Consider the following 19,955-nt stretch of genomic DNA (forward strand, 5'->3'; position numbering starts at 1 on the left):
TGTGTAGCTTGGTCCTGTTGAGTTAAGCTGAGGTTTAAATCATTTCCTTTCTACCGCAAGATGTATGATTGTGGCCTCCCGGATGGCGCAGTGGTTAAGGGCGCTGTACTGCAGCGCCAGCTGTGCCATCAGAGTCCTGGGTTCGCGCCCAGGCTCTGTCGTAACCGGCCGCGACCGGGAGGTCCGTGGGGCGACGCACAATTGGCCTAGCGTCGCCCGGGTTAGGGAGGGCTTGGTCGGTAGGGGTGTCCTTGTCTCATCGCGCACCAGCGACTCCTGTGGCGGGCTGGGCGCAGTGTACGCTAGCCAAGGTGACCAGATGCACGGTGTTTCCTCCGGCGCATTGGTGCGGCTGGCTTCCGGGTTGGATGTGCGCTGTGTTAAAGAAGCAGCGGCTTGGTTGGTTGGTTGTTGGAGGACGCATGACTTTCAACCTTCGTCTCTCCCGAGCCCGTACGGGAGTTGTAGCGATGAGACAAGATAGTAGCTACTACAACAATTGGATACTACGAAATTGGGGAGAAAAAGGGGTAGAATTTAAAAAAATAAAATAAAATAAAAATCTGGGGGGCAGGCTGCTCGGGGGTCATGCACTGGGCAGAGAGAGATAGAGAGGGAGTACACAGTGGCAGAATACCTGGCCACTATGACTAACCCAAGATTAAGGAAAGCATTGACTATGTACAGACTTGCTATTTAGAGAGGTCGCCGTAGGCAGACCTGGCTCTCAAGAGAAGACAGGCTATGTGCACTCTGCCCACAAAATGAGGTGGACACTGAGCTGCACTTCCTAACCTCCTGCCAAATGTATGACAATATTACACATATTTCCCTCAGATTACATAGATTCACTAAGAATACAAAAACAAATCCAATTTTGATAAACTCCCATATCTATTGGGTGAAATACCATCACAGAAGCAATATTTGTGACCTGTTGCCACATGAAAAGAGCAGTAAATAACTAACACCATTGTAAATACAACCCATATTTGTGTATTTATTTTCCCTTTTGTAACTATTTGCACAACGTTACAATAGCTGTAATAATTTTTTTAAAACATCTTTATTCCTTTGGAACTTTTGTGAGTGTAATGTTAATGTTTACTTGCTTTGGCAATGTAAACATGTGTTTCCCATGCCAATAAAGCCCTTTGAAATTAATTGAGAGAGAGGGAGAGGGAGAGTGGGAGACAGAGTGGAGACTAGAGAGTTTTAGTGCAGTGTTTCTGCCGCTAAATCGCTGTGTAAATCTCTACCCAGCTGGGAAAGGGGGAGGGGAAGGAGAGGGAGGAGGAAGAGGAGGGTGAGCCGACGCACGGCGCTTTGTTCTGCTTCCCAGCTTAGGCAATCTGGAGGAATTCACCAAATGCAGGAGATAGATTGGCGCTCCGCAGAGGACCCCATGAAATAACCTTCAGTTATTTTCTGCTGCTCTGTACTGGGATGGAGGAGGAGGGAGGGAGGGCCCTTGTCGGGTGCGCAATTTGTTAATATTGACTCCACTTGGTTAATCTCTTGCAGATAGGGGACTTCCATTGAGCTGTTTGAGGTGGGGTACGGTAGGGGGAATAAGGGAGGGTAAGTTACTTTGACCAAACATATTTGTCTGCCTAATCTCAACTCTGATCTCTAGCCTGCTTCCTGATTGGTTTAAACAACTACACAATGTGGCCTTATTGGTTTAAACGGTCAGCAATGCCTAGACACAGACCAAAAGACTTTGCGTAGAGTGACTTCTGCAGTAGAGACAGAGACAGAGAGGAGAACTGTATTGATTTACTTGTAAAGGAGAAAGTGCGAATGTCTCTCTCGTTGATGCATGGGCAGAGAGAATTAAAACGCTCTTCATTTATTTAACCTCTACCTCTCTCGCCTTGTCTTCTCTCTCACAATTAGTCTTTGCTGAGTAAAGGATTTGTTTGCTCCTCAGTCACACACACACTAGATGTTTTCCTGAGTCTAGGCCACTCACACACACCTCGTACAGTACTGCAGAGAGCCTCAGCACAGCTGGAGCATTAGGCTAATTTATTCAGCGGTAATTAGCCTATTAGATGTACAACAGTCTGGGACTGTAATTAAGCAAGCCACTCCAAAAGTCAACAGCAACTCCCACTGAGCTTAGCTAAACAGTCCCGGGAATGTGTGATTTACATGTTCAGCTTGAGGTCTCAGTGTGAGCAAACACAAGCAAGCAACCAGAGCAGGGGTTGATTCCCCAAAATAACCTCCAACATCACACTCGCATGGGGTTCCTTTCATGTGAACAGTTGTAGCCAATCACAGACACAGGTGTGCTGGTGTGATTGGTGATCATGCAGAGGTGTTTGTGGTGGACATGTCACACAGTTTGTGGAGTGGAGAGACAAGGAGGGGATTGCAGGGGGGTTACGTTAGGTCTTGCTTAGCGGTAAATACACACACACACGTGTGTGTATGCACACACTCACTCATTCATTCACATATGCTGTTACTCACAGTAATTTACACACGCACACACCTCCCCCCCAGACACACTCAATGAGCATCTCTCACACACTCAACTAAGCTAGCACTCCTCTACTCGCTCCTCAGCCATTGTCTGGCGAGCGTGCCCGAGTGCTGAGATCATGAGCGAGGAGAGAAGTGGGGTAATGTAACTTGGCAGGCCCAGCACCACTGTCATATGTTCCACATTACCCATTCACAAACCTCTGGAGCAGAGCAGGCCCTGGCAGCAGCCCTTTTCTTACTCCGCTTTAGTCGGTTATGACAATCTGTCAGTGCGTCTTTGTGCTATTGCACCAGAACTTCGAGGCGCAGAGGAGAAGCTCAGTGGGTTCTGGATGACTGTTCTTCCTCAGTGTCAAGCTGCAGATGACACAGTGGATGCATCCCAATGTCACCTTTATCCCCTATTTAGTGTATTGGTCAAAAGTAGTGCACTATACGTAATAGGGCACCCTTTGGGGGGGGGGGGGGGCATTTGGGACGAAGACAGTGCCAGAGGAGAGTCAGGGAGCACTCAGTACGGGACAGGAGGAATCTCAGTTATGACAAGTCATCAACTCTTCTGATTAGGAAACAGAGATATTGTTTATGTCAAATTACAGTTCAGATTCGATTCGAGTGTAGTTGACTATTCAGATTATTTTCAAGTACGGCAACACAAACTATGGCTGTTGCCTATTTAAATAAAAAATAATGATACACTTTGTATTGGACCTTACATTTCTCACATAAAGGAAGGAAATGATCTAATAACAACCAACTAGAATGATATGCTTCAGGCTTTATTCTCTCTACCCCCCCTCTTTAAAATCCTTTGTGTCCTATAAAATAAAAAGTAATTATCATCCTCTTCATAATGAAGGGGAAGCAGCAGGCTTTTGGTGCTCAGTAACGGTGTGTTTTGTGTTGAATTACAACTAATGAGTCTGGTCAACGTTGCCCACTAATTGCCCTTTCATTACAGACCCATTTGTAATCATATCTTAATGAGTTCCATCTGTAAAAATATGAAACAAAAAATGCTCCCATGCAAAGTTATGCAGGGTCATTAAAATATTTCAAAAGAATTGTAAACTTATTTGGTACTTGATAGTGATGAATTGTTGATGAGTTGCTGTTTTGGAAATGTACTCAAATGGACAGATTTTGATTACACCCCCCCTGCAAAGCAAAAAGTTGCCTGACTGTGCCCCATTATTTCTGAGGGTTTTGCTCTGTTATTGACATACTGTATTTGGTTGGTACAATACAGTATGGATGCGTCCCAAATGGCACCCTATTCTCTATCTACACTGAGTGTACAAAACATGCTCTTTCTATAACAGACTGACCAGGTGAAACCAGGTGAAAGCTATGATCCATTATTGATGTCACTTGTTAAATCCATTTCAATCAGTGTAATCACTGGCTCTCAGTCCTGGTCCTGAGGACCCAAAGGGCTGCACATTTTGTTTTTGCCCTAGCACTACACAGCCGATTCAAATGATCAACTCATCAAAAGGTGAAGGGGAGGAGACAGGTTAAAGAAGGATTTTTAAACCATGAGACAACTGAGACATGGATTGTGAATGTGTGCCATTCAGAGGGTCAATGGGCAAGATTTAAGTGCCTTTGAACTGGGTATGGTAATAGGTGCCAGGCACACTGATTTGAGTGTGTCAAGAATTGCAAAGCTGCTGGGTTTTTCACGCTCAACAGTTTCCCGTGTGTATCAAGAATGGTCCACACCCCAAAGGACATCCAGCCAACTTGACACAACTGTGGGAAGCATTGAAGTCAACATGGGCCAGCATCCCTGTGGAAAGCTTTTGACACATTGTAAAGTCCATGCCCTGATGAATTGAGGCTGTTCTGAGGGCAAAAGTGGGTGCAACTCGATATTAGGAAGGTGTTCCTAATGTTTTGTACACTCAGTGTAACGCATAACTTTTAACCAGTAAAAACGAGTGCACTAAATATGGAATAGGGTGCCATTTGGATACAAGTTACGCTTCACCCTGTAATGGTTTACTATATCAGCGGTGGGGATGGTAAAAGCTGTGACACGCGCATTAACTTTATATAACCTCCAGCTGTGTCTGTATTCTAAAGAGGCCCCTGAATACATTCAGGGACAATTTACTCCCAGTCAACCAAGTAGTCCCCACAGGAGACAGTGGAGATGGATTGTGGGATGGAGCACACTCTCTCTTTTTCTCTCCCTTGTCATCTCCCTCTCCCTTGTCATCCCCCCCCCCCCCACTCACTCTCTCTCTCTCCCCCCCACTCACTCACTCTCTCTCTCCCCCCACTCACTCTCTCTCTCTCTCTCTCTCTCTCTCTCTCTCTCTCTCTCTCTTCCCCCCCACTCACTCACTCACCCACTCACTCACTCACCCCCCCCAGTCACTCTCTCTCTCTCTCTCCCCCCCACTCACTCACTCTCTCTCTCACTCACTCACTCACTCACTCACTCACTCACTCTCTCTCTCGCTCTCTCTCTCTCCACTCACTCTCTCTCTCTCTCTCTCTCTCTCCACTCACTCTCTCTCCACTCACTCACTCACTCACTCACTCACCCACTCACCCACCCACCCCCACTCACCCACCCACCCCCACTCACTCTCTCTCTCTCTCTCCCCCCACTCACTCTCTCTCTCTCTCTCCCCACTCACCCACTCACTCACCCCCCCCACTCACTCACTCACTCACTCACTCACTCACTCACTCTCTCTCTCTCCCACCCCACTCACTCACTCTCTCTCTCTCTCTCCCACCCCACTCACTCACTCACTCTCTCTCTCTCTCTCTCTCTCCCACCCCACCCCACTCACTCACTCCCCCCCCCCCCCACTCACCCACTCCCCCCCCCCCCCCCCACTCACCCACTCTCTCTCTCCCCCACTCACCCTCTCTCTCTCTCTCTCTCTCTCTCTCCCTTGTTACATTCCCTCAAGTGGCACACAGGGCTGCCTTCCTAATGGAGGTAGTGTGGCAGAGCCTATTTAGATAGGGGCCCTGCTAAAGTAAACTTCGGACAGGGATTCAAATAAAGCAGCTCCCTTAACTGACTGCTGTAGGCTGAGGCGAGGGAGGAGTGTTGGCTAAGCCCAGGAGGGAGGGAAGGAGGATAGGAACTCCAGGAGGAAAGAAGGAAGAAGGAGGGGGAAGGCACAGGGGTGTGTTGAGTGAGCAGCTCCAGAGGGATCTGGGTAATCCAGAGTGGAGAGGCGGGTGTGGTAGAGGAGATGGAGGAGGAGAAGTAGTATTATTCAGACTGGAGCAGGAGAGGTTCTGCAATTTGAAATCTCTATAGTCCCTCCGTAGACCTCTGCCCTGCCTCACAGGTTGAAGTTTCAGCCCAGGGTTTCCCATGAGTAGTCAAGGAGACGGCTTAGAGACCCTAGCTTTAAGACTGCGTTAGATCAACACAACTGATAGCAGAGTCCAGATTCCTCTCCTTCAGAGAAGACCTGGAAATAGAGAAGGAGAGCCGGGCCAAACACGATTCATCAGAAGGAAGCTATCGAAGAGACAGATAGTCAAACACAGTGCCAGAGGGCTGCTGCAGTAGGCATTTAGCTATCACGTCTCTTTGACGTCCTATCTTTCTTACAAAAAACAAGTTCAGTTCAAATACATTTTCACATTTGTGTAAGACACTGGAAAGGAATTTAATAGCACAGATTTGTTCCACAGTATGTTTTTGGGCCTCATGATCAAAGTGTCATTTTCCATGTTAAAGCCAGGATTTGTGCTGTATACTCTATTTTGATAAACAATGCAAGCCATTATTTAGAAAGGCTTACACAACTGGTATGCAATCATAGAAAACATTCCTAATCTATTCACCAGGATGCATCTGATTTATATCCATCTGCTTACATGATGCGTGATACAACACCTTTCTCTTTTAAGACCTGCATGCGCTGCAGTTCCACTAAACAAGGCCTGTCCGAGTTGTCCTGTTGGTAGAGCTTGGACAGGGTAGGTAGTGAGTGTTTAGATAATAAGTGTTTAGATAATGAGTGTTGAGGTAGTGAGTGTTGAGGTAGTGAGTGATGAGCTAGTAAGTGATGAGCTAGTAAGTGATGAGCTAGTTGAGGTAGAGCAGCAAGCCTGAGTGAGCCAGGGGGGATAAACCTCTCTGTGTTGCTGCCCAGCAGTGGGCCCTATGTTTGGCGTTGACCAGGGTGCACAACTAGATCCAGCTGTTTGGCACCACTCCCCCTGGCTGCCTGGCAGCCTGCCCATCCCACTACTGCTGGCACACGGGCGCCAGATGTTTACACGCTAAAAACACTTCCTATCACAAAGCGCCCTCCTCCCCTCCCTGTTTGTGTGTGTGTGTGTGTGTGTGTGTGTGTGTGTGTGTGTGTGTGTGTGTGTGTGTGTGTGTGTGTGTGTGTGTGTGTGTGTGTGTGTGTGTGTGTGTGTGTCTGTGTGTGTGTGTTTTAACCCTTTCCATTTTCACAAGGGTTCAAGTAGCCCCTCGGGTAGTGTGGGCAAGATGCACTTAAATAGACATAGCTCATACTGAACTTGTCCTACAATGGATATATGAGGTATTCAAAACACAGCATTCCAGCACTTGCTTGAGGGATTGTATACCATAGGGTAGATGTTGCAGTTGAGGTGAGGAGACTTGAACTTATATAGTTGTATGTTTCCAGCCCATGCAACAACTCAGCAGCTTCTCTCTCAGGGGGTAAAAATAGCAAAGTGCTGATATTATGCAAATGTTTTATCTGGGGAATTAGATACTTCTCTCTGACAGTTGTGACAAATCATTTCCCTGCCTGAAATGATTTCCAAACACATCCTCAATTTTTCTCCCTATTCCCTCTGTTTCAATGGCTGTTCCTCAGTGTAAAAAGTGTATTTATGCCTGATCAGCCTTACAGCAAGACAAAAGGCAAAAGTCTTGAAGTTAATTTGTGTCTAGGTTTATTTTGAGATGTTTTAAGTGCACTTTCTTAGTGAACATTCTAAGGCAGTGAGGCTTTTTAGTTCAGTTATTTTAACGAGGTCTCATTTGGGCAGGGCCTCCTGAAAGATGGCTATCAACCACTGCTTTCCATTACTCTGTCCTGAGACTGGCGGAAGAGGAACATTACTTAATAATTCCCTCAAAAACACATTGAGTCAACACATGCAACCATGATTCAATGGCATGCAAAGAGATATGTGCTTTGTCACATCTTCTGGCGTAAAAAGGGCTTTATAAAATAAATGTTATTGGCTTTAAGTCTGATTGTCTGTAGCAGTGTCATCTCTAACATTTTTCTCTCTCTCTTTCTCTTTTCTCGTTCTCTTTATCCCCATGTAGCACCGCCGCAGTTTTTCCCTGCTTTCCATCCACCGGTGCCCATCGACGACAGACATGCCCAGGGTCGCTACATCTACGAGCCGTCCCCCGTTCCCCCTCTACACGTGTGAGTGTCACAGACTGTACACACACACACACAACCCCCCCATCCCCGTACACATCCACTTCTTCTTTACATAAAATAATGCAAAGGAATTAGTACAATTCTACCAGTGGGACTAATGGGAAGTGATTTGGATATCAGTATCACATCATTGGTATCAGCAAGAACCCCCAGTAGTGTTAATGGCAATATTAATAAGATGCTCCTGTTTCCAACACCCCAAGGCATGTTGCATCCTCCTCAGAGGTGCTCTGTGCTCCCCTGCTCTCCAGATCAAAGGTCATGGCCCTGTCTGGGAGTAACATGATCCACATGTCAGAGACACGCAAATTAACATGTGCCAGAAACATGGAAACTAGGGCCTCTGAGCATGTTATTCTCATAAGCACAGTGATCAAGTCTTGTCAACTCCCAACCTGACATACCTTCACTGACACACACATCTCAACTGACACACACACCTTCACTGACACACACACACACACATCTCTTCTGACATATGCACTGTACCATGTATGCACTCCCCCCACCCACACACACACACAAATAACACACATATTAGAATCCCTCTCATTCTAACTGTCTTTCACTCTCTCCATTCTTTCTCTCTCTTTCACTCCACCGCTTTTGCTCTCTGTTCTGCCTGAACAGTGAGTGCTGGTAGTGGATGCTCTGTCGCCCTTGCATCACTAATTTCTCACCCAGAGACAGCAAGGAAGCGATCAGTGCGCGACTGGGACAAATTGGATGGGGCAGCTACTTGGGCCACATTATGTTTGAAATTCTTCTTCATTATCAACCCCCCCATCCTCAGGAGTCATATCTCTCCCTTGCTGATGTGCCACTAAGCATTATGCATTTTTTATGTCTCCCCCCCCCCCTCGTCTCAGAGGAGAGAGGGAGAGGCAAGGAAATAAAAAAAAGGGTTAGTGATTGATGCCCCGTGTCAAAGCAAACAAAATGGCAAATATAATTGAGCATTTAGCTTCTGCAGAGAACATGTGCCGCCAATACGGCTCAAACAAACAGCCGTGTTTGTTATCAGTCAGAGGCGCTTTGGAGAGATCTGGAGCACAGGTTAGGGGGAAGGGGGAGACATGGAACCCACTGAATTAAATAAAGGGGTAAGAGAAGTTGCGCAGAACGAACGTGTTCAGTCACTCGATCTCTGTCCGGATAAGAGTTATCTGGCTGGCGCGCTTCGTTTGCTCAGCCTGTCAGGGGAGGCGTGGCCGTGAGTCGTTGCCGTACTTATGGGCTGTTTATCCACTTGTATTGCTGCTTAATATGACACGCCACGCTGAAAGGCCCCATTTTTCATTATTACAAGGCAATTTAGTGGATGATCTTATTCAAATTGACTTGGGTACTAGTACACACATTATCGAGTTACACGTGTTCCTTTCAGATCTCAAATCAAAGTTTATTTGTCACGTGCGCCGAATACAACAGGTAGACCTTACAGGTAGACCTTACAGTGAAATGCTTACTTACAGGCTCTAAACCCTCTGCTCTCAATGCCAATACTCTTGCTGCTTTTCAGAGTAGGAAACAGTGTTACATGGTGTTACTGTTTAGGGTTTGTACAGTCTAATCGACAGATTACCGAGTTATGTAGGCTACTGTAGTTCCTTGGTTCAGATTTGGACTGTAAACATAAACTCAGTATTGCTTGGGAACAATTTCATCTGGCAATTTGGTCTCATTGGATAGTGTTTTGGAATTCCTTACGAAGGAGCATTTTGATCCAGTCACCCCCAACAATGCCATCATGGCCCTGCACACAGAGAGAACATGCATGGCCCTGCAGGGGACAAGTGGGGGGGGGGGGGGGTTCAGACAGAAATATAGAATTGTTTTAAGACAAGCTCTCCTTAGTGAGCAGAATTAATTGTTATTAGCCCTCTTAAAGATATGGTTAAGTACACAGTAGAGTATTATTGGCATTACTTCCCCATACAGAGGTTTCATTACAGCGGGTAATTACAGTGGGTCTGGCCCCGCGGCGGTACAATCAATCCAGCTTCGAAATGCTAGCCGTCACGCTAACGCTAGCAGCGCTAATGCTAGGACTTGGTCCGGTATAAAAACACGCAGCCGCTTCATATTCTCATGATACATTCTGCCGTCCAACCAACGTTGCAAATGAACAGAATCCTGTCCTATTATTGTGACAGGTCTAATTGAAACATGTTTATTTATGTCCCGGCGCCGCAGAAGAGGGAGGAAGGACGGAGCGTTAGCGAAGGCGCTAAGCTAAAGGCATCCGGCGATATATGAGACCGACGGAATTAAATTAAAAGCTCATAAAATGAAATATGCTCTGTATTAGCTGCTTGACACTTAATTTGCCTTCAAATGAGCGGAGGAAATCACAAATTAACTGTCCTTTGTTTTTCCACTCTCTCTCGCTCTCTCACTCTCCTGCTGCACGCCACCCCTATTAGGCAGGGAAGAGTGCAATTACAGGCAGAAGCTTGGATAATCGTTTAGTTTATGAATTATTGCATGGGAAGGCACCCGTGTGCCATTCAATATTAAAGATAGGGTCAGGGGTTGCCTTCCTTGTGTGGATGCATTGATGCTGTACTGTTTCTGTGTGGAAATGGAAGTTATCCATTTCCACATAATAGAGGATGTCTATGTCTATGTCCTACATGTCTAAAATGGGAAACTGTGGAGTCTTTTATCAATACCCTCGGCATATAGAGCTCTGACCAACCACTTTTTAATGACTATAGAATAGGACCTCAGTGCAGCTGATCTAGGATCAACAGCCCTCTTCCCCACTACCTCAGTGTCTCTGACCAAGAAAATGCTGACCTTTTCCTCCTCTTGAGAGTATGCTTCCTCACTTCCTTCTTAAATAAACACATGAATCAGTGAAGAGCAGACTCCATGGAAGCTCTCGTCCCTACCGTCGTCCTCATTGTGTGGTGGCCTAGATTCATCGGGAACTGGGGGGCTGTGGGGCTTTGTGGGGTATGCTGGGGCCTTTCATAGGGGACATTATTGGCCGACTGACGACTACCGGTGGAAACAAAAGGCCCTCTCTTGTGGCACAGTGCCTGGTCTCGGTCACCCGGAGACGGGCCGAGAACAAACAGAAGTATTTGACTACAAGTAAATTATCTGCATGGGAGTTTACTCGCGAGTTAGAGGCCCTTATGCTTGAATGTGGCCACTGAAACAACAAAACACTCTTAGGGGATAAGTAATTGACTTGCAACTGTTTGCGTAGTCACGGTCGTTGCCTTCGGAAAGTATTCAGACCCCTGAACTTTTTCCATATTTTGTTACATTACAGCCTTATTCTAAAATGTATTAAATAAATAAAATCCTCAGCAGTCTACACACAATACCTCATAATGAAAAAGCGAAAACAAGTTTTACGTTTGAATTTTTAAAATGAAAAATAAACAGAAATACCTTATTTACATAAGCATTCAGACCCTTTGATATGAGACTCGAAATTAAGCTCTGTTACATCCTGTTTCTATTGATCATCCTTGAGGTATTTCCACAACTTAATTGGAGTCCACCTGTGGTAAATTCAATTGATTGGACATGATTTGGAAAGGCACACACCTGTCTATATTAGGTCCCATAGTTGACAGTGCATGTAAGAGCAAAAACCTTAGAGCTCCAAGACAGGATTGTGTCGAGGCACAGATATGGAGAAGGGTACCAAAAAATGTCTGCAACATTAAAGGTCCCCAAGTTTGGAACCTCCAAGACTCCAAAACTGAGCAATCGGGGGAGAAGGGCCTTGGTCAGGGAGGTGACCAAGAACCCGATGGTCACTCTGACAGAGCTCTAGAGTTCCTCTGTGGAGATGGGAGAACCTTCCAGAAGGACAACCATCTCTGCAGCACTCCACCAATCGGGCATTTGTGGTAGAGTGACCAGACGGAAGCCACTCCTCAGTAAAAGGCACATGACAGCCTGCTTGGAGTTTGCCAAAAGGCACCTAAAGGGCTCTCAGACCATGAGAAACAAGATTATCTGAAACTAAGATTTAACTATTTGGCCTGAATGCTAAGCGTCATGGAAACATTGCACCATCCCTACGGTGAACGGAGCAAAGTACAGAGAGATCCTTGATGAAAACCTACTCCAGAGAGCTCAGGACCTCAGACTTAGGACAAGGTTCACCTTCCAACAGGAAAACGACTATAAGCACACAGCCAAGACAACGCAAGAAGTCTCTGAATGTCCTTGAGTGGCCAGAGCCCGGGCCTGATCCCGATCGAACATCTCTAAAGAGACCTGAAAATAGCTGGTCAGCAATTTTGGAATAAGGCTGAAACCTAAGAAAATGTGCAAAAATCACAGGGTCTGAAGACTTGTCGAAGACACTGCAGGCATTTGCTTAAGAATTAGCTTGAATGATCTACTCCTGAGTACAATACACAATGGAATGTTTAAACGTAGGTACTGTATCTCCACAGATTCGTATCCCACTCAGATAACGTGTGCGATTTGTCATGTTACCGTTTAGTTCTGCCACTTGTTTGTAAAGTCTCCTGAGGATTCTCTATGACATTATTTGTGTCGTAGTAATGATGTCAAAGTCACAATGTAAAGATGATAATGGAAAAGGAAAACATACTGATTTGGCACAATGTTCTGTGTAAGTGGTGAATAGACACGTGGATTCTGACTCTGGAAGGGGGTGAAGGTGTGTCTGTGCGTATGTGCGCCTGTGTGTGTGTGTGTGTGTGTGTTGGGCCTGTAAAGGTATGCTGCGTCCTGTCTGTGGTGTTATAGCATTCAGAAGTGTATTTGTACAGCTGTGGTCCCCAAACGGACTGTAAGGTATTCTGTGAGGCTACCAGGGGGAAAAGCAGCAGGTCCCATTCATTTCAACACAACATCAGCACTCTGTTGTCGGCTGCAGTGAAACCATAGTTAACTGCCCAAAAAAGAGTGTAATTTATTTTCATGCAATTATGAGAATGATCATTCCATCTTAGTAACAACATACTGAAACCTTTTTGAACATATGAATTTTTGTGCTCTCTCTCTCTCTCTTTCTCTCTTTCTCTCTCTCTCTCTCTCTCTCTCTCTCTCTCTCTCTCTCTCTCTCTCTCTTTCTCTCTCTCTCTCTCTCTCTCTCTCTCTCTTTCTCTCTCTCTCTCTCTCTCTTCTCTCTCTCTCTCTCTCTCTCTCTCTCTCTCTCTTTCTCACTCTGTGTCCTTTTGGCTGAGAGTAGAGTGTGTTCTTTAGGTGTACGCCATTTTGTTTGGTTATTTACATAAACTGTTGTCAGAGAGCCAAATGTGGACATTGAGTAGCGGCGCGCTGCTTAGCATAAAGACCACAGTCTTATCTCCACACCTCCCTCCAGATTTCTCATCTACTTCAGATGGTAAGACGCCTGGAATTGCACACACACACACACACACACACACACACACACACACACACACACACACACACACACACACACACACACACACACACACTTACTTCATGACAAAAGAATGACAAAAGGCATAGTGTAACAGCTTTCATAAAGAGCTGCAGGAAAATACTGTAAATGTATGGAGACATGTTTAAGCTTTCCTTTGGATTTTCCTTTTCATGTGTTGAGGGTTTTATTTATTTTGGGCTGATGTTTCACCCTTTCTTACTGTATGTAAAGCTGTTTTATCATTTGTATTCATTCATTCAACATTTGCAAACATTAGCAGTTTTCATTTTCTGTTTATTGAGTATACGTTTATTAATGTGTTCATAAATCTCTCTAAACCATTTGTAAATTCCCTATAAATGAACCTGTTTAGTATAAGCCTATATTTATTCCTTTACCCTAAAAGAATGATGGTAATATTAAACCTTTATAAATTGTAATAAATATAAAATGGGACTCTAAATTCTATTAAATTCCAATGCTAATTTCTTTATCATCTCTAGATGATCTCTATGTGGCTTCTGTCAGTAATGAGAAGGAGGAGAGCAAGCCACTTTTCTCATCTCCCTCCCTTTTTTCCCCCTTATCCCCCGTTCCCTGCGAATTCGTAGGTCACCCTCCTTTTGGTGAAGTCACCAGGTTCCCCCCATCCACCCCTCCCCTCCTCCTCCCTTCTTTTTAAAAATACTTTCTCTGTGGCGTCAGGCTGTATTCGTTGGACAGGCAGTCACGCGGTAACTGGCTTCGTGATTAATGGTGTTTATTCTTGACAAAAGTCCCCTTTATCTGCATTGCTGTTTCACCGATACTATCAGTCACCTGAATGAAACATTTTCAGTCATACCAATTTTGCAGTATAATTGAGTAGAGTCACTTCCTTTTCGTTTCCCCCCCCCCTCCTCTCTCTCCTCTCCCACTCTATCTGGCAGTCTTATCATGGCCACAGTAATTTTCACACTGCGTTGCTTGATATGGAGTGGCTGGCTTTAGCCTTCTTTGACATAAAGCCCCTTCAATTTTCACTGGAGAAAAAAAAGGGAAGAAAAAGAAAGTTGCGCGCCACTCTGTGAAATGGGCGGGAGAGGCGGGGGTAAAGTATCTCTCCCTCTTTTTTTTTTTCTCAAGCAATTTCAGGATCTAGAGAGAAAATGAGATAAATGCCTATAAGCATAATTGTGGGCAGTTTGAAGTTATATAATTTTTGTTGTAATACACCAGGTTTGAAAACCTAAATGGATGGTGTCTTCTTTTTTCCCCCCAATGACTGTGCGATGAAGCGGGATATTTTCAAGGCACTTGTGCATTTTGTGGTTGATGGATACTGCAGGTTTAGAAAAAATAAAGTCTTTGGTTGAGTAGACATGTGACAAGCCCTGCTCTGGTTTACAGTTGAGTACCCAAGGAAACCTGTTTAGACATGTTGCTAAATTCTACTTAAGAGCTGCTGTTACTACCATATAAATATATTTTAGTGATTCTATTACTATGGTTATTACACGTACATTGTGGACAATTTTACATTTGTTTTTTTAGGGCATATGGAATACATCTTTTTTTGTACATTTCTGCTGGTTATTACATGTATGTTGCTGCTGAAACTGTGTTTTAAGAATCAAGGGTATTTATTCACACTAAACTCACAGCTACATAATCATTTTAATTGCAATAGTAGGTTGTACTGTGTACAACATTGTTGTTAGATTTGATTTGATGTCATATATGTTTGTTTCAACCCAGCTCAACAGCTGTTGAAATGCCCCTTTCATTCATTTGTAAATGTACCAAAAGAAATGAGAATGTGGCACGGGTGATTCACATTTTTATTGAGTAGTAACAATATGGGTCAAATGAATAACCCAGTCAGTCATTTCGCCGTATATTCCCTTTGATCTTTTGTAGGTTTAATTCATTTAAGACTATTACAGCAAATTATTTATTTGACTATAAGAATAATATCTATCTATCTACTAGTGGCCTTTTGAATTTCCACATGTAACTGTACAGAAATCTATTGCTCTCCTGTTTATATTTGAGATCTCAATTTGTAGCTCGCCCATGTTGCACAATGGAATAGAAAGTCTGGAGGAGAGGAGATAACAGACAGGTGCTAACAGCTAGCTGTGTGTGTCAGTCAGCCTGTCACTGTGTGTATGTGTGTGTGCGTGTATGCGCGTGTGTGCGTGCGGGCCTGTGTGAGTGTGTGTGTGTGTGTGTTCAATCTGCCTAAGGTTAACAAAGCCTTGTGCTCAACTGTCAATCCCATAATGGGAAGATTCGACAGCCATGTCATTACCTCACTCATCATTTCAAATATTTAGAAGGGTTTGTTGAGTAATGCTTTTCATGTTTAGATTTGTCTTCCAAATAAAGATTCAGAAAATAAAATGCAGATACAATTGTAACTGTATAACCTAAGTGTATGAACCGTTTATATGCTATAAAATAAATGTCAATGATGAAAGTGATTCATTATTATGATTTAAATTGACATTTAAATTATTCCCAAGTCACCATTATCACAGTGTTTTATATAAATGCTCTAAACCTTTTACAGGCCCTCTGTTTTAAAATTTTAAATTGCATTTACCAACATTATTGACATTACAAATGTTGGCTAATTGACTTTAATATTAAATATTGATTATGGTAATGCTGTTGATAAGCAAGACCTCAGTATATCCCAGAATTCCAGGGCCCGTATTCATTAATAAACCTCTCAGAGTAGGTGTGCTGATCTAGGATCAGTTCTGCCTTTTAGATCATAAGGAATATGGTTATATGGACAGGGAGGACCTGATCCTAAACTGCACTTCTACTTTGAGATGCTTTATGAATGCATTCCCAGAGGCCTGTCTGTTGATTTAAAGGGGTAATGGGTTTGTGGGAGGGGCCAGCTGTCACATCAGTGCCTTCGCTTAATTGGCTTTGTAAAGGCCCCTCCCACCTTCCTACTGGCCTAGAGGTTCATGTGTGTGTTTGTTTCTTGATGTTTTTTTCATCTTAGAATATTATTTTCATTTAAAAAAAATATATATATAGTACAATGCATTTGTAAAAAGAAAACTGGAAAATAGATATTGCTATACATAGTTCTGCATTCGAGAAAACACAACAAATATAATTATATCATGTCTGTCGGCATACTAACCTACTATTTAGTTAATAATTGTTGTTAGGTTAAAGGGGCAGTCTGGGATTCTAATCAGAATTCATGGCAATAGGGGCATATTTAATTCATTTAAAAGTGCAAAAAAATATGTACAGATTGCCACTTTAAAGTGAGTCAAAATAATGTGATTGAAGAGAGAGTGCAGTATGTAGTCAGTGTTGGGACTCAGACCCTTGCTTTGTGGAGGCAGGCAGAACCATCCCGGTGGGCCGTCAGAAGAAAGTGTAGAAAATGTTGACTTTCCATTATTCTGATTTGGGCTCGGGGCCCTGGGAATTCACTCTGGGGGCCAGTTACAGCAAGTAACGAGATCTAGGGAACAGGGTCGTAAATTCTGCCTGCTTTTTGCTAGAAATACTTTATTTTCCCCCTCTGTCCACTCCCTCCATCTCTCCCCTCGTCAAGCTTTAAGTAAATGGGGGGAAACATAAAGGTAACCATGTATAATATTACCACATGTTGTCGATTTAAAAAAAACATTTGTTTAACATTTGTTAAACTGTTCTGAAGGCCATTGACAGCTTTAACGGTGAAGGAAATGAGATCATTACCTCCTCTCCTCCACTGACTCTACCTCTCCTTCTCTCCTTTTCACTCCTCCTTGTTTTGCCCTTTATACATTCTCATTCTCTCTTATGAGCTATCGTGGCATTTTGTAATTCTTCTTCTTCCTTCACCTCCTTCACTAAGGATATTAATCACACTCACATACGGCTACTCTATTCTTTGAGCACCGTGTTATCTCTTATCCAATCAAATCTGAAGTCCATTATTCATGTGTGAGAAGAATGTTTTCATCTCTCACACTGTGGTTTGGACCTTAACTGTTTGGAATGAGCAACAGACAGAGCCCATCTCTGCTGTCTTCAACTTCCATGATACCTCACTCTCTCAGAAGAGGGGTCAGCGTGTCAAGTATCTCTCTGCACGCATCATCCAGCGGGAGCGGCACAGTCCTGCACACAGCTGCGGGGTGCCGGAACTGTTAAAAGGAATGCAACTAGCATTTGGTGCTGCTCTGTCTGTGTGTATTTGTCAGTAGGTTGCATTTTGTGTGTCCAAAAGAGATTGCTTTTTAATAAATGAGAGATGCAAGTTGAATTAAATTGGACTGGAAGACTGGAAAGTTCAGCCAAATTTGGATATACAGTGAGTATACAAAACATTAAGAACCACCTGCTCTTTCCATGACATAGACTGATCAGATGAATCCAGGTGAAAGCTATGATCCCTTATTGATGTCACAGTGTAGATGAAGGGGAGGAGACAGGTTAAAGAAGGATTTTTAAGCCTTGAGACAATTGAGACATGGATTGTGTACGTGTGCCATTCAGAGGTTGAATGGGCAAGACAACATATTTAAATGGGGTGCCTTTGAACGGGGCATGGCAGTATGTGCCAGGCGCACCGGTTTGTGTCAAGAACCGCAACACTGCTGGGTTTTTCACTCTTAACAGTTTCCTGTGTGTATCAAGAATGGTCCACTACCCAAAGGACATCTAACAAACTTGACACAACTGTGGGAAGCACAGTCATGGCCAGCATCCCGGTGGAACACTTTCTCTTATCTCTATCTATGTCATACTCTAATAACTATATTTAATGCACCAAACCACTCTGAAGACAATATATCATTTATAGAGAACCTTTTGATGTTAGTGATGTGTGCGCCTTACTGTAGTGGGTGAGATTGTGTATGTGTGTGAAACGTCTTTCTTCCTGATGAGGCTCAGGAATCCTCCGCCGCCCCTGTACTTAACCAACATAGACCCTGATAAGGTCAAGGGCCGGGGCTGTGGCCTGGGCTGGGACCAGAGCTGCGGGGTCGGTGGTGCTGGGGCTGGGTACCACTATGCAGCTCAGCCCGTTCATGATTAAATATCAGGCAACTCCACTTGACATTTTATTAGTACAACTCCAGCAAGATGGATGAAATGGTAAGAATAAAGTAGGCTGTGTGTGTTGACTTTCCCACCTGCCCCGGTCTTTGCTTTCTTTTCCTTCCCCCTCTCTCTTTCTCCCCTAACAGGAGTATATATTAGAAAACATTTGATGGATTTCTTTTTTCAGTGCTTGAAGAGGACAATTATGTTTTTCTAAAGGTCCAATGCAGACATTTTTTTTAAATCTCAATATCAAATCATTTATGGGTAACAATTAAGTACCTTACTGTGATTGATTTCAATGAAAATAGTCAAAAGGCAACAAAAATAGCTTCTTAGCAAAGAGCAATTTCTCAAGCAAGAAATTTGCTAAGACTGTCTGGGAGTGGTCTGAGTGGGAAGGGAAAACTGAAATGTAGCTGTTATTGGCAGAGAGGTTTGGAACTCTCTTTCTTATTGGTCAATTAACTAATGTACTGCCTGTTGATGTCACTGATGATGTCACCGGTGATGTCACCAGGCAGGCCAAAACTCATCCCACCAAAACGTTCTGAAATTTCAGGCGGTCTTTTCAAACAGCTCTTACACTAAAAGGGCATTATCATAATTTTCACAATTTCACAGTATTATTCCAACCTCGTAGTGTGGAAATATACAGTGCCTTCAGAAAGTATTCATACCTCTTGACTTATTTCACATTTTGTTGTGTTACAGCCTGAATTCAAAATAGATTAAATATATTTTCTCACCCATCTACACACAATAATGCCCCATAATGACAAAGTGAAAACATGTTTTTAGAAAATGTAGAAAATGTATTGAAAATTAAGTACAGAAAGATCTCATTTACATAAGTATTCACACCTCTGAGTCAATACATCGTAGAATCATCTTTGGCAGCGAGTCTTTCTGGGTAAGTCTAAGAGCTTCACACGTGGATTTTCAAAATTCTTCAAACTCTGTCATATAGGTTGTTGATCATTGCTAGACCAACATTTTCAAGTCTTGCTATAGATTTTCAAGCCGATTTAAGTCAAAACTGTAACTCGGTCACTCAGGATCATTCACTGTCTTCTTGGTAACCAACTCTAGTGTATATTTGGTATTGTGTTTTAGGTTATTGTCTTTCTGGAAAACTTTTCAGTCCTTAACAATCGATTTCAAGCGTACCCATAAACATGCAGCCACCACTATGCTTGAAAATATGGAAACTGGTACTCAGTAATGTGTTGTATTGGATTTGCCCCAAACATAACACTTTGCATTCAGGACAAAAAGTTCATGTTTTTGAATATTTTTATTCTGTACAAGCCTCTTTTATTTTCACTCTATTAGGTTAGTATTGTGGAGTAACTACAATGTTGTTGCTCCATCCTCAGTTTTCTCTTATCAGCCATTAAACGATGTAACTGTTTTAAAGTCACCGTTGGCCTCGTGGTGAAATCCCTGAGCAGTTTCCTTTCTCGTCGGCAACTGAGTTAGGAAGGACGCCTGTATATTTGTGGTGAGTGGGTGTATTGATCCACCATCCAAAGTGTAAGTAATAAATTCACCACGCTCAAAGGGATATTCAAGATCTGCTT

At 43.6% G+C, this 19,955-nt stretch overlaps 1 protein-coding gene across 1 annotated transcript in view; it reads left to right on the plus strand.

Moving 5' to 3' along the window:
* LOC139420492 (transcriptional activator GLI3-like) overlaps window positions 1–19,955 on the plus strand; it is a 171,477-nt gene that overhangs the window by 93,005 nt on the left and 58,517 nt on the right. Inside the window, exon 4 of the mRNA XM_071170697.1 lies at window positions 7,802–7,907. Within this exon, the coding sequence (XP_071026798.1) occupies window positions 7,802–7,907 (106 nt within the window). The remainder of the gene's footprint in view (window positions 1–7,801; window positions 7,908–19,955) is intronic.

This window comes from Oncorhynchus clarkii, chromosome 11, assembly GCF_045791955.1.
Source record: "Oncorhynchus clarkii lewisi isolate Uvic-CL-2024 chromosome 11, UVic_Ocla_1.0, whole genome shotgun sequence".
In the NCBI taxonomy this organism is placed as follows: Eukaryota; Metazoa; Chordata; class Actinopteri; order Salmoniformes; family Salmonidae; genus Oncorhynchus; species Oncorhynchus clarkii.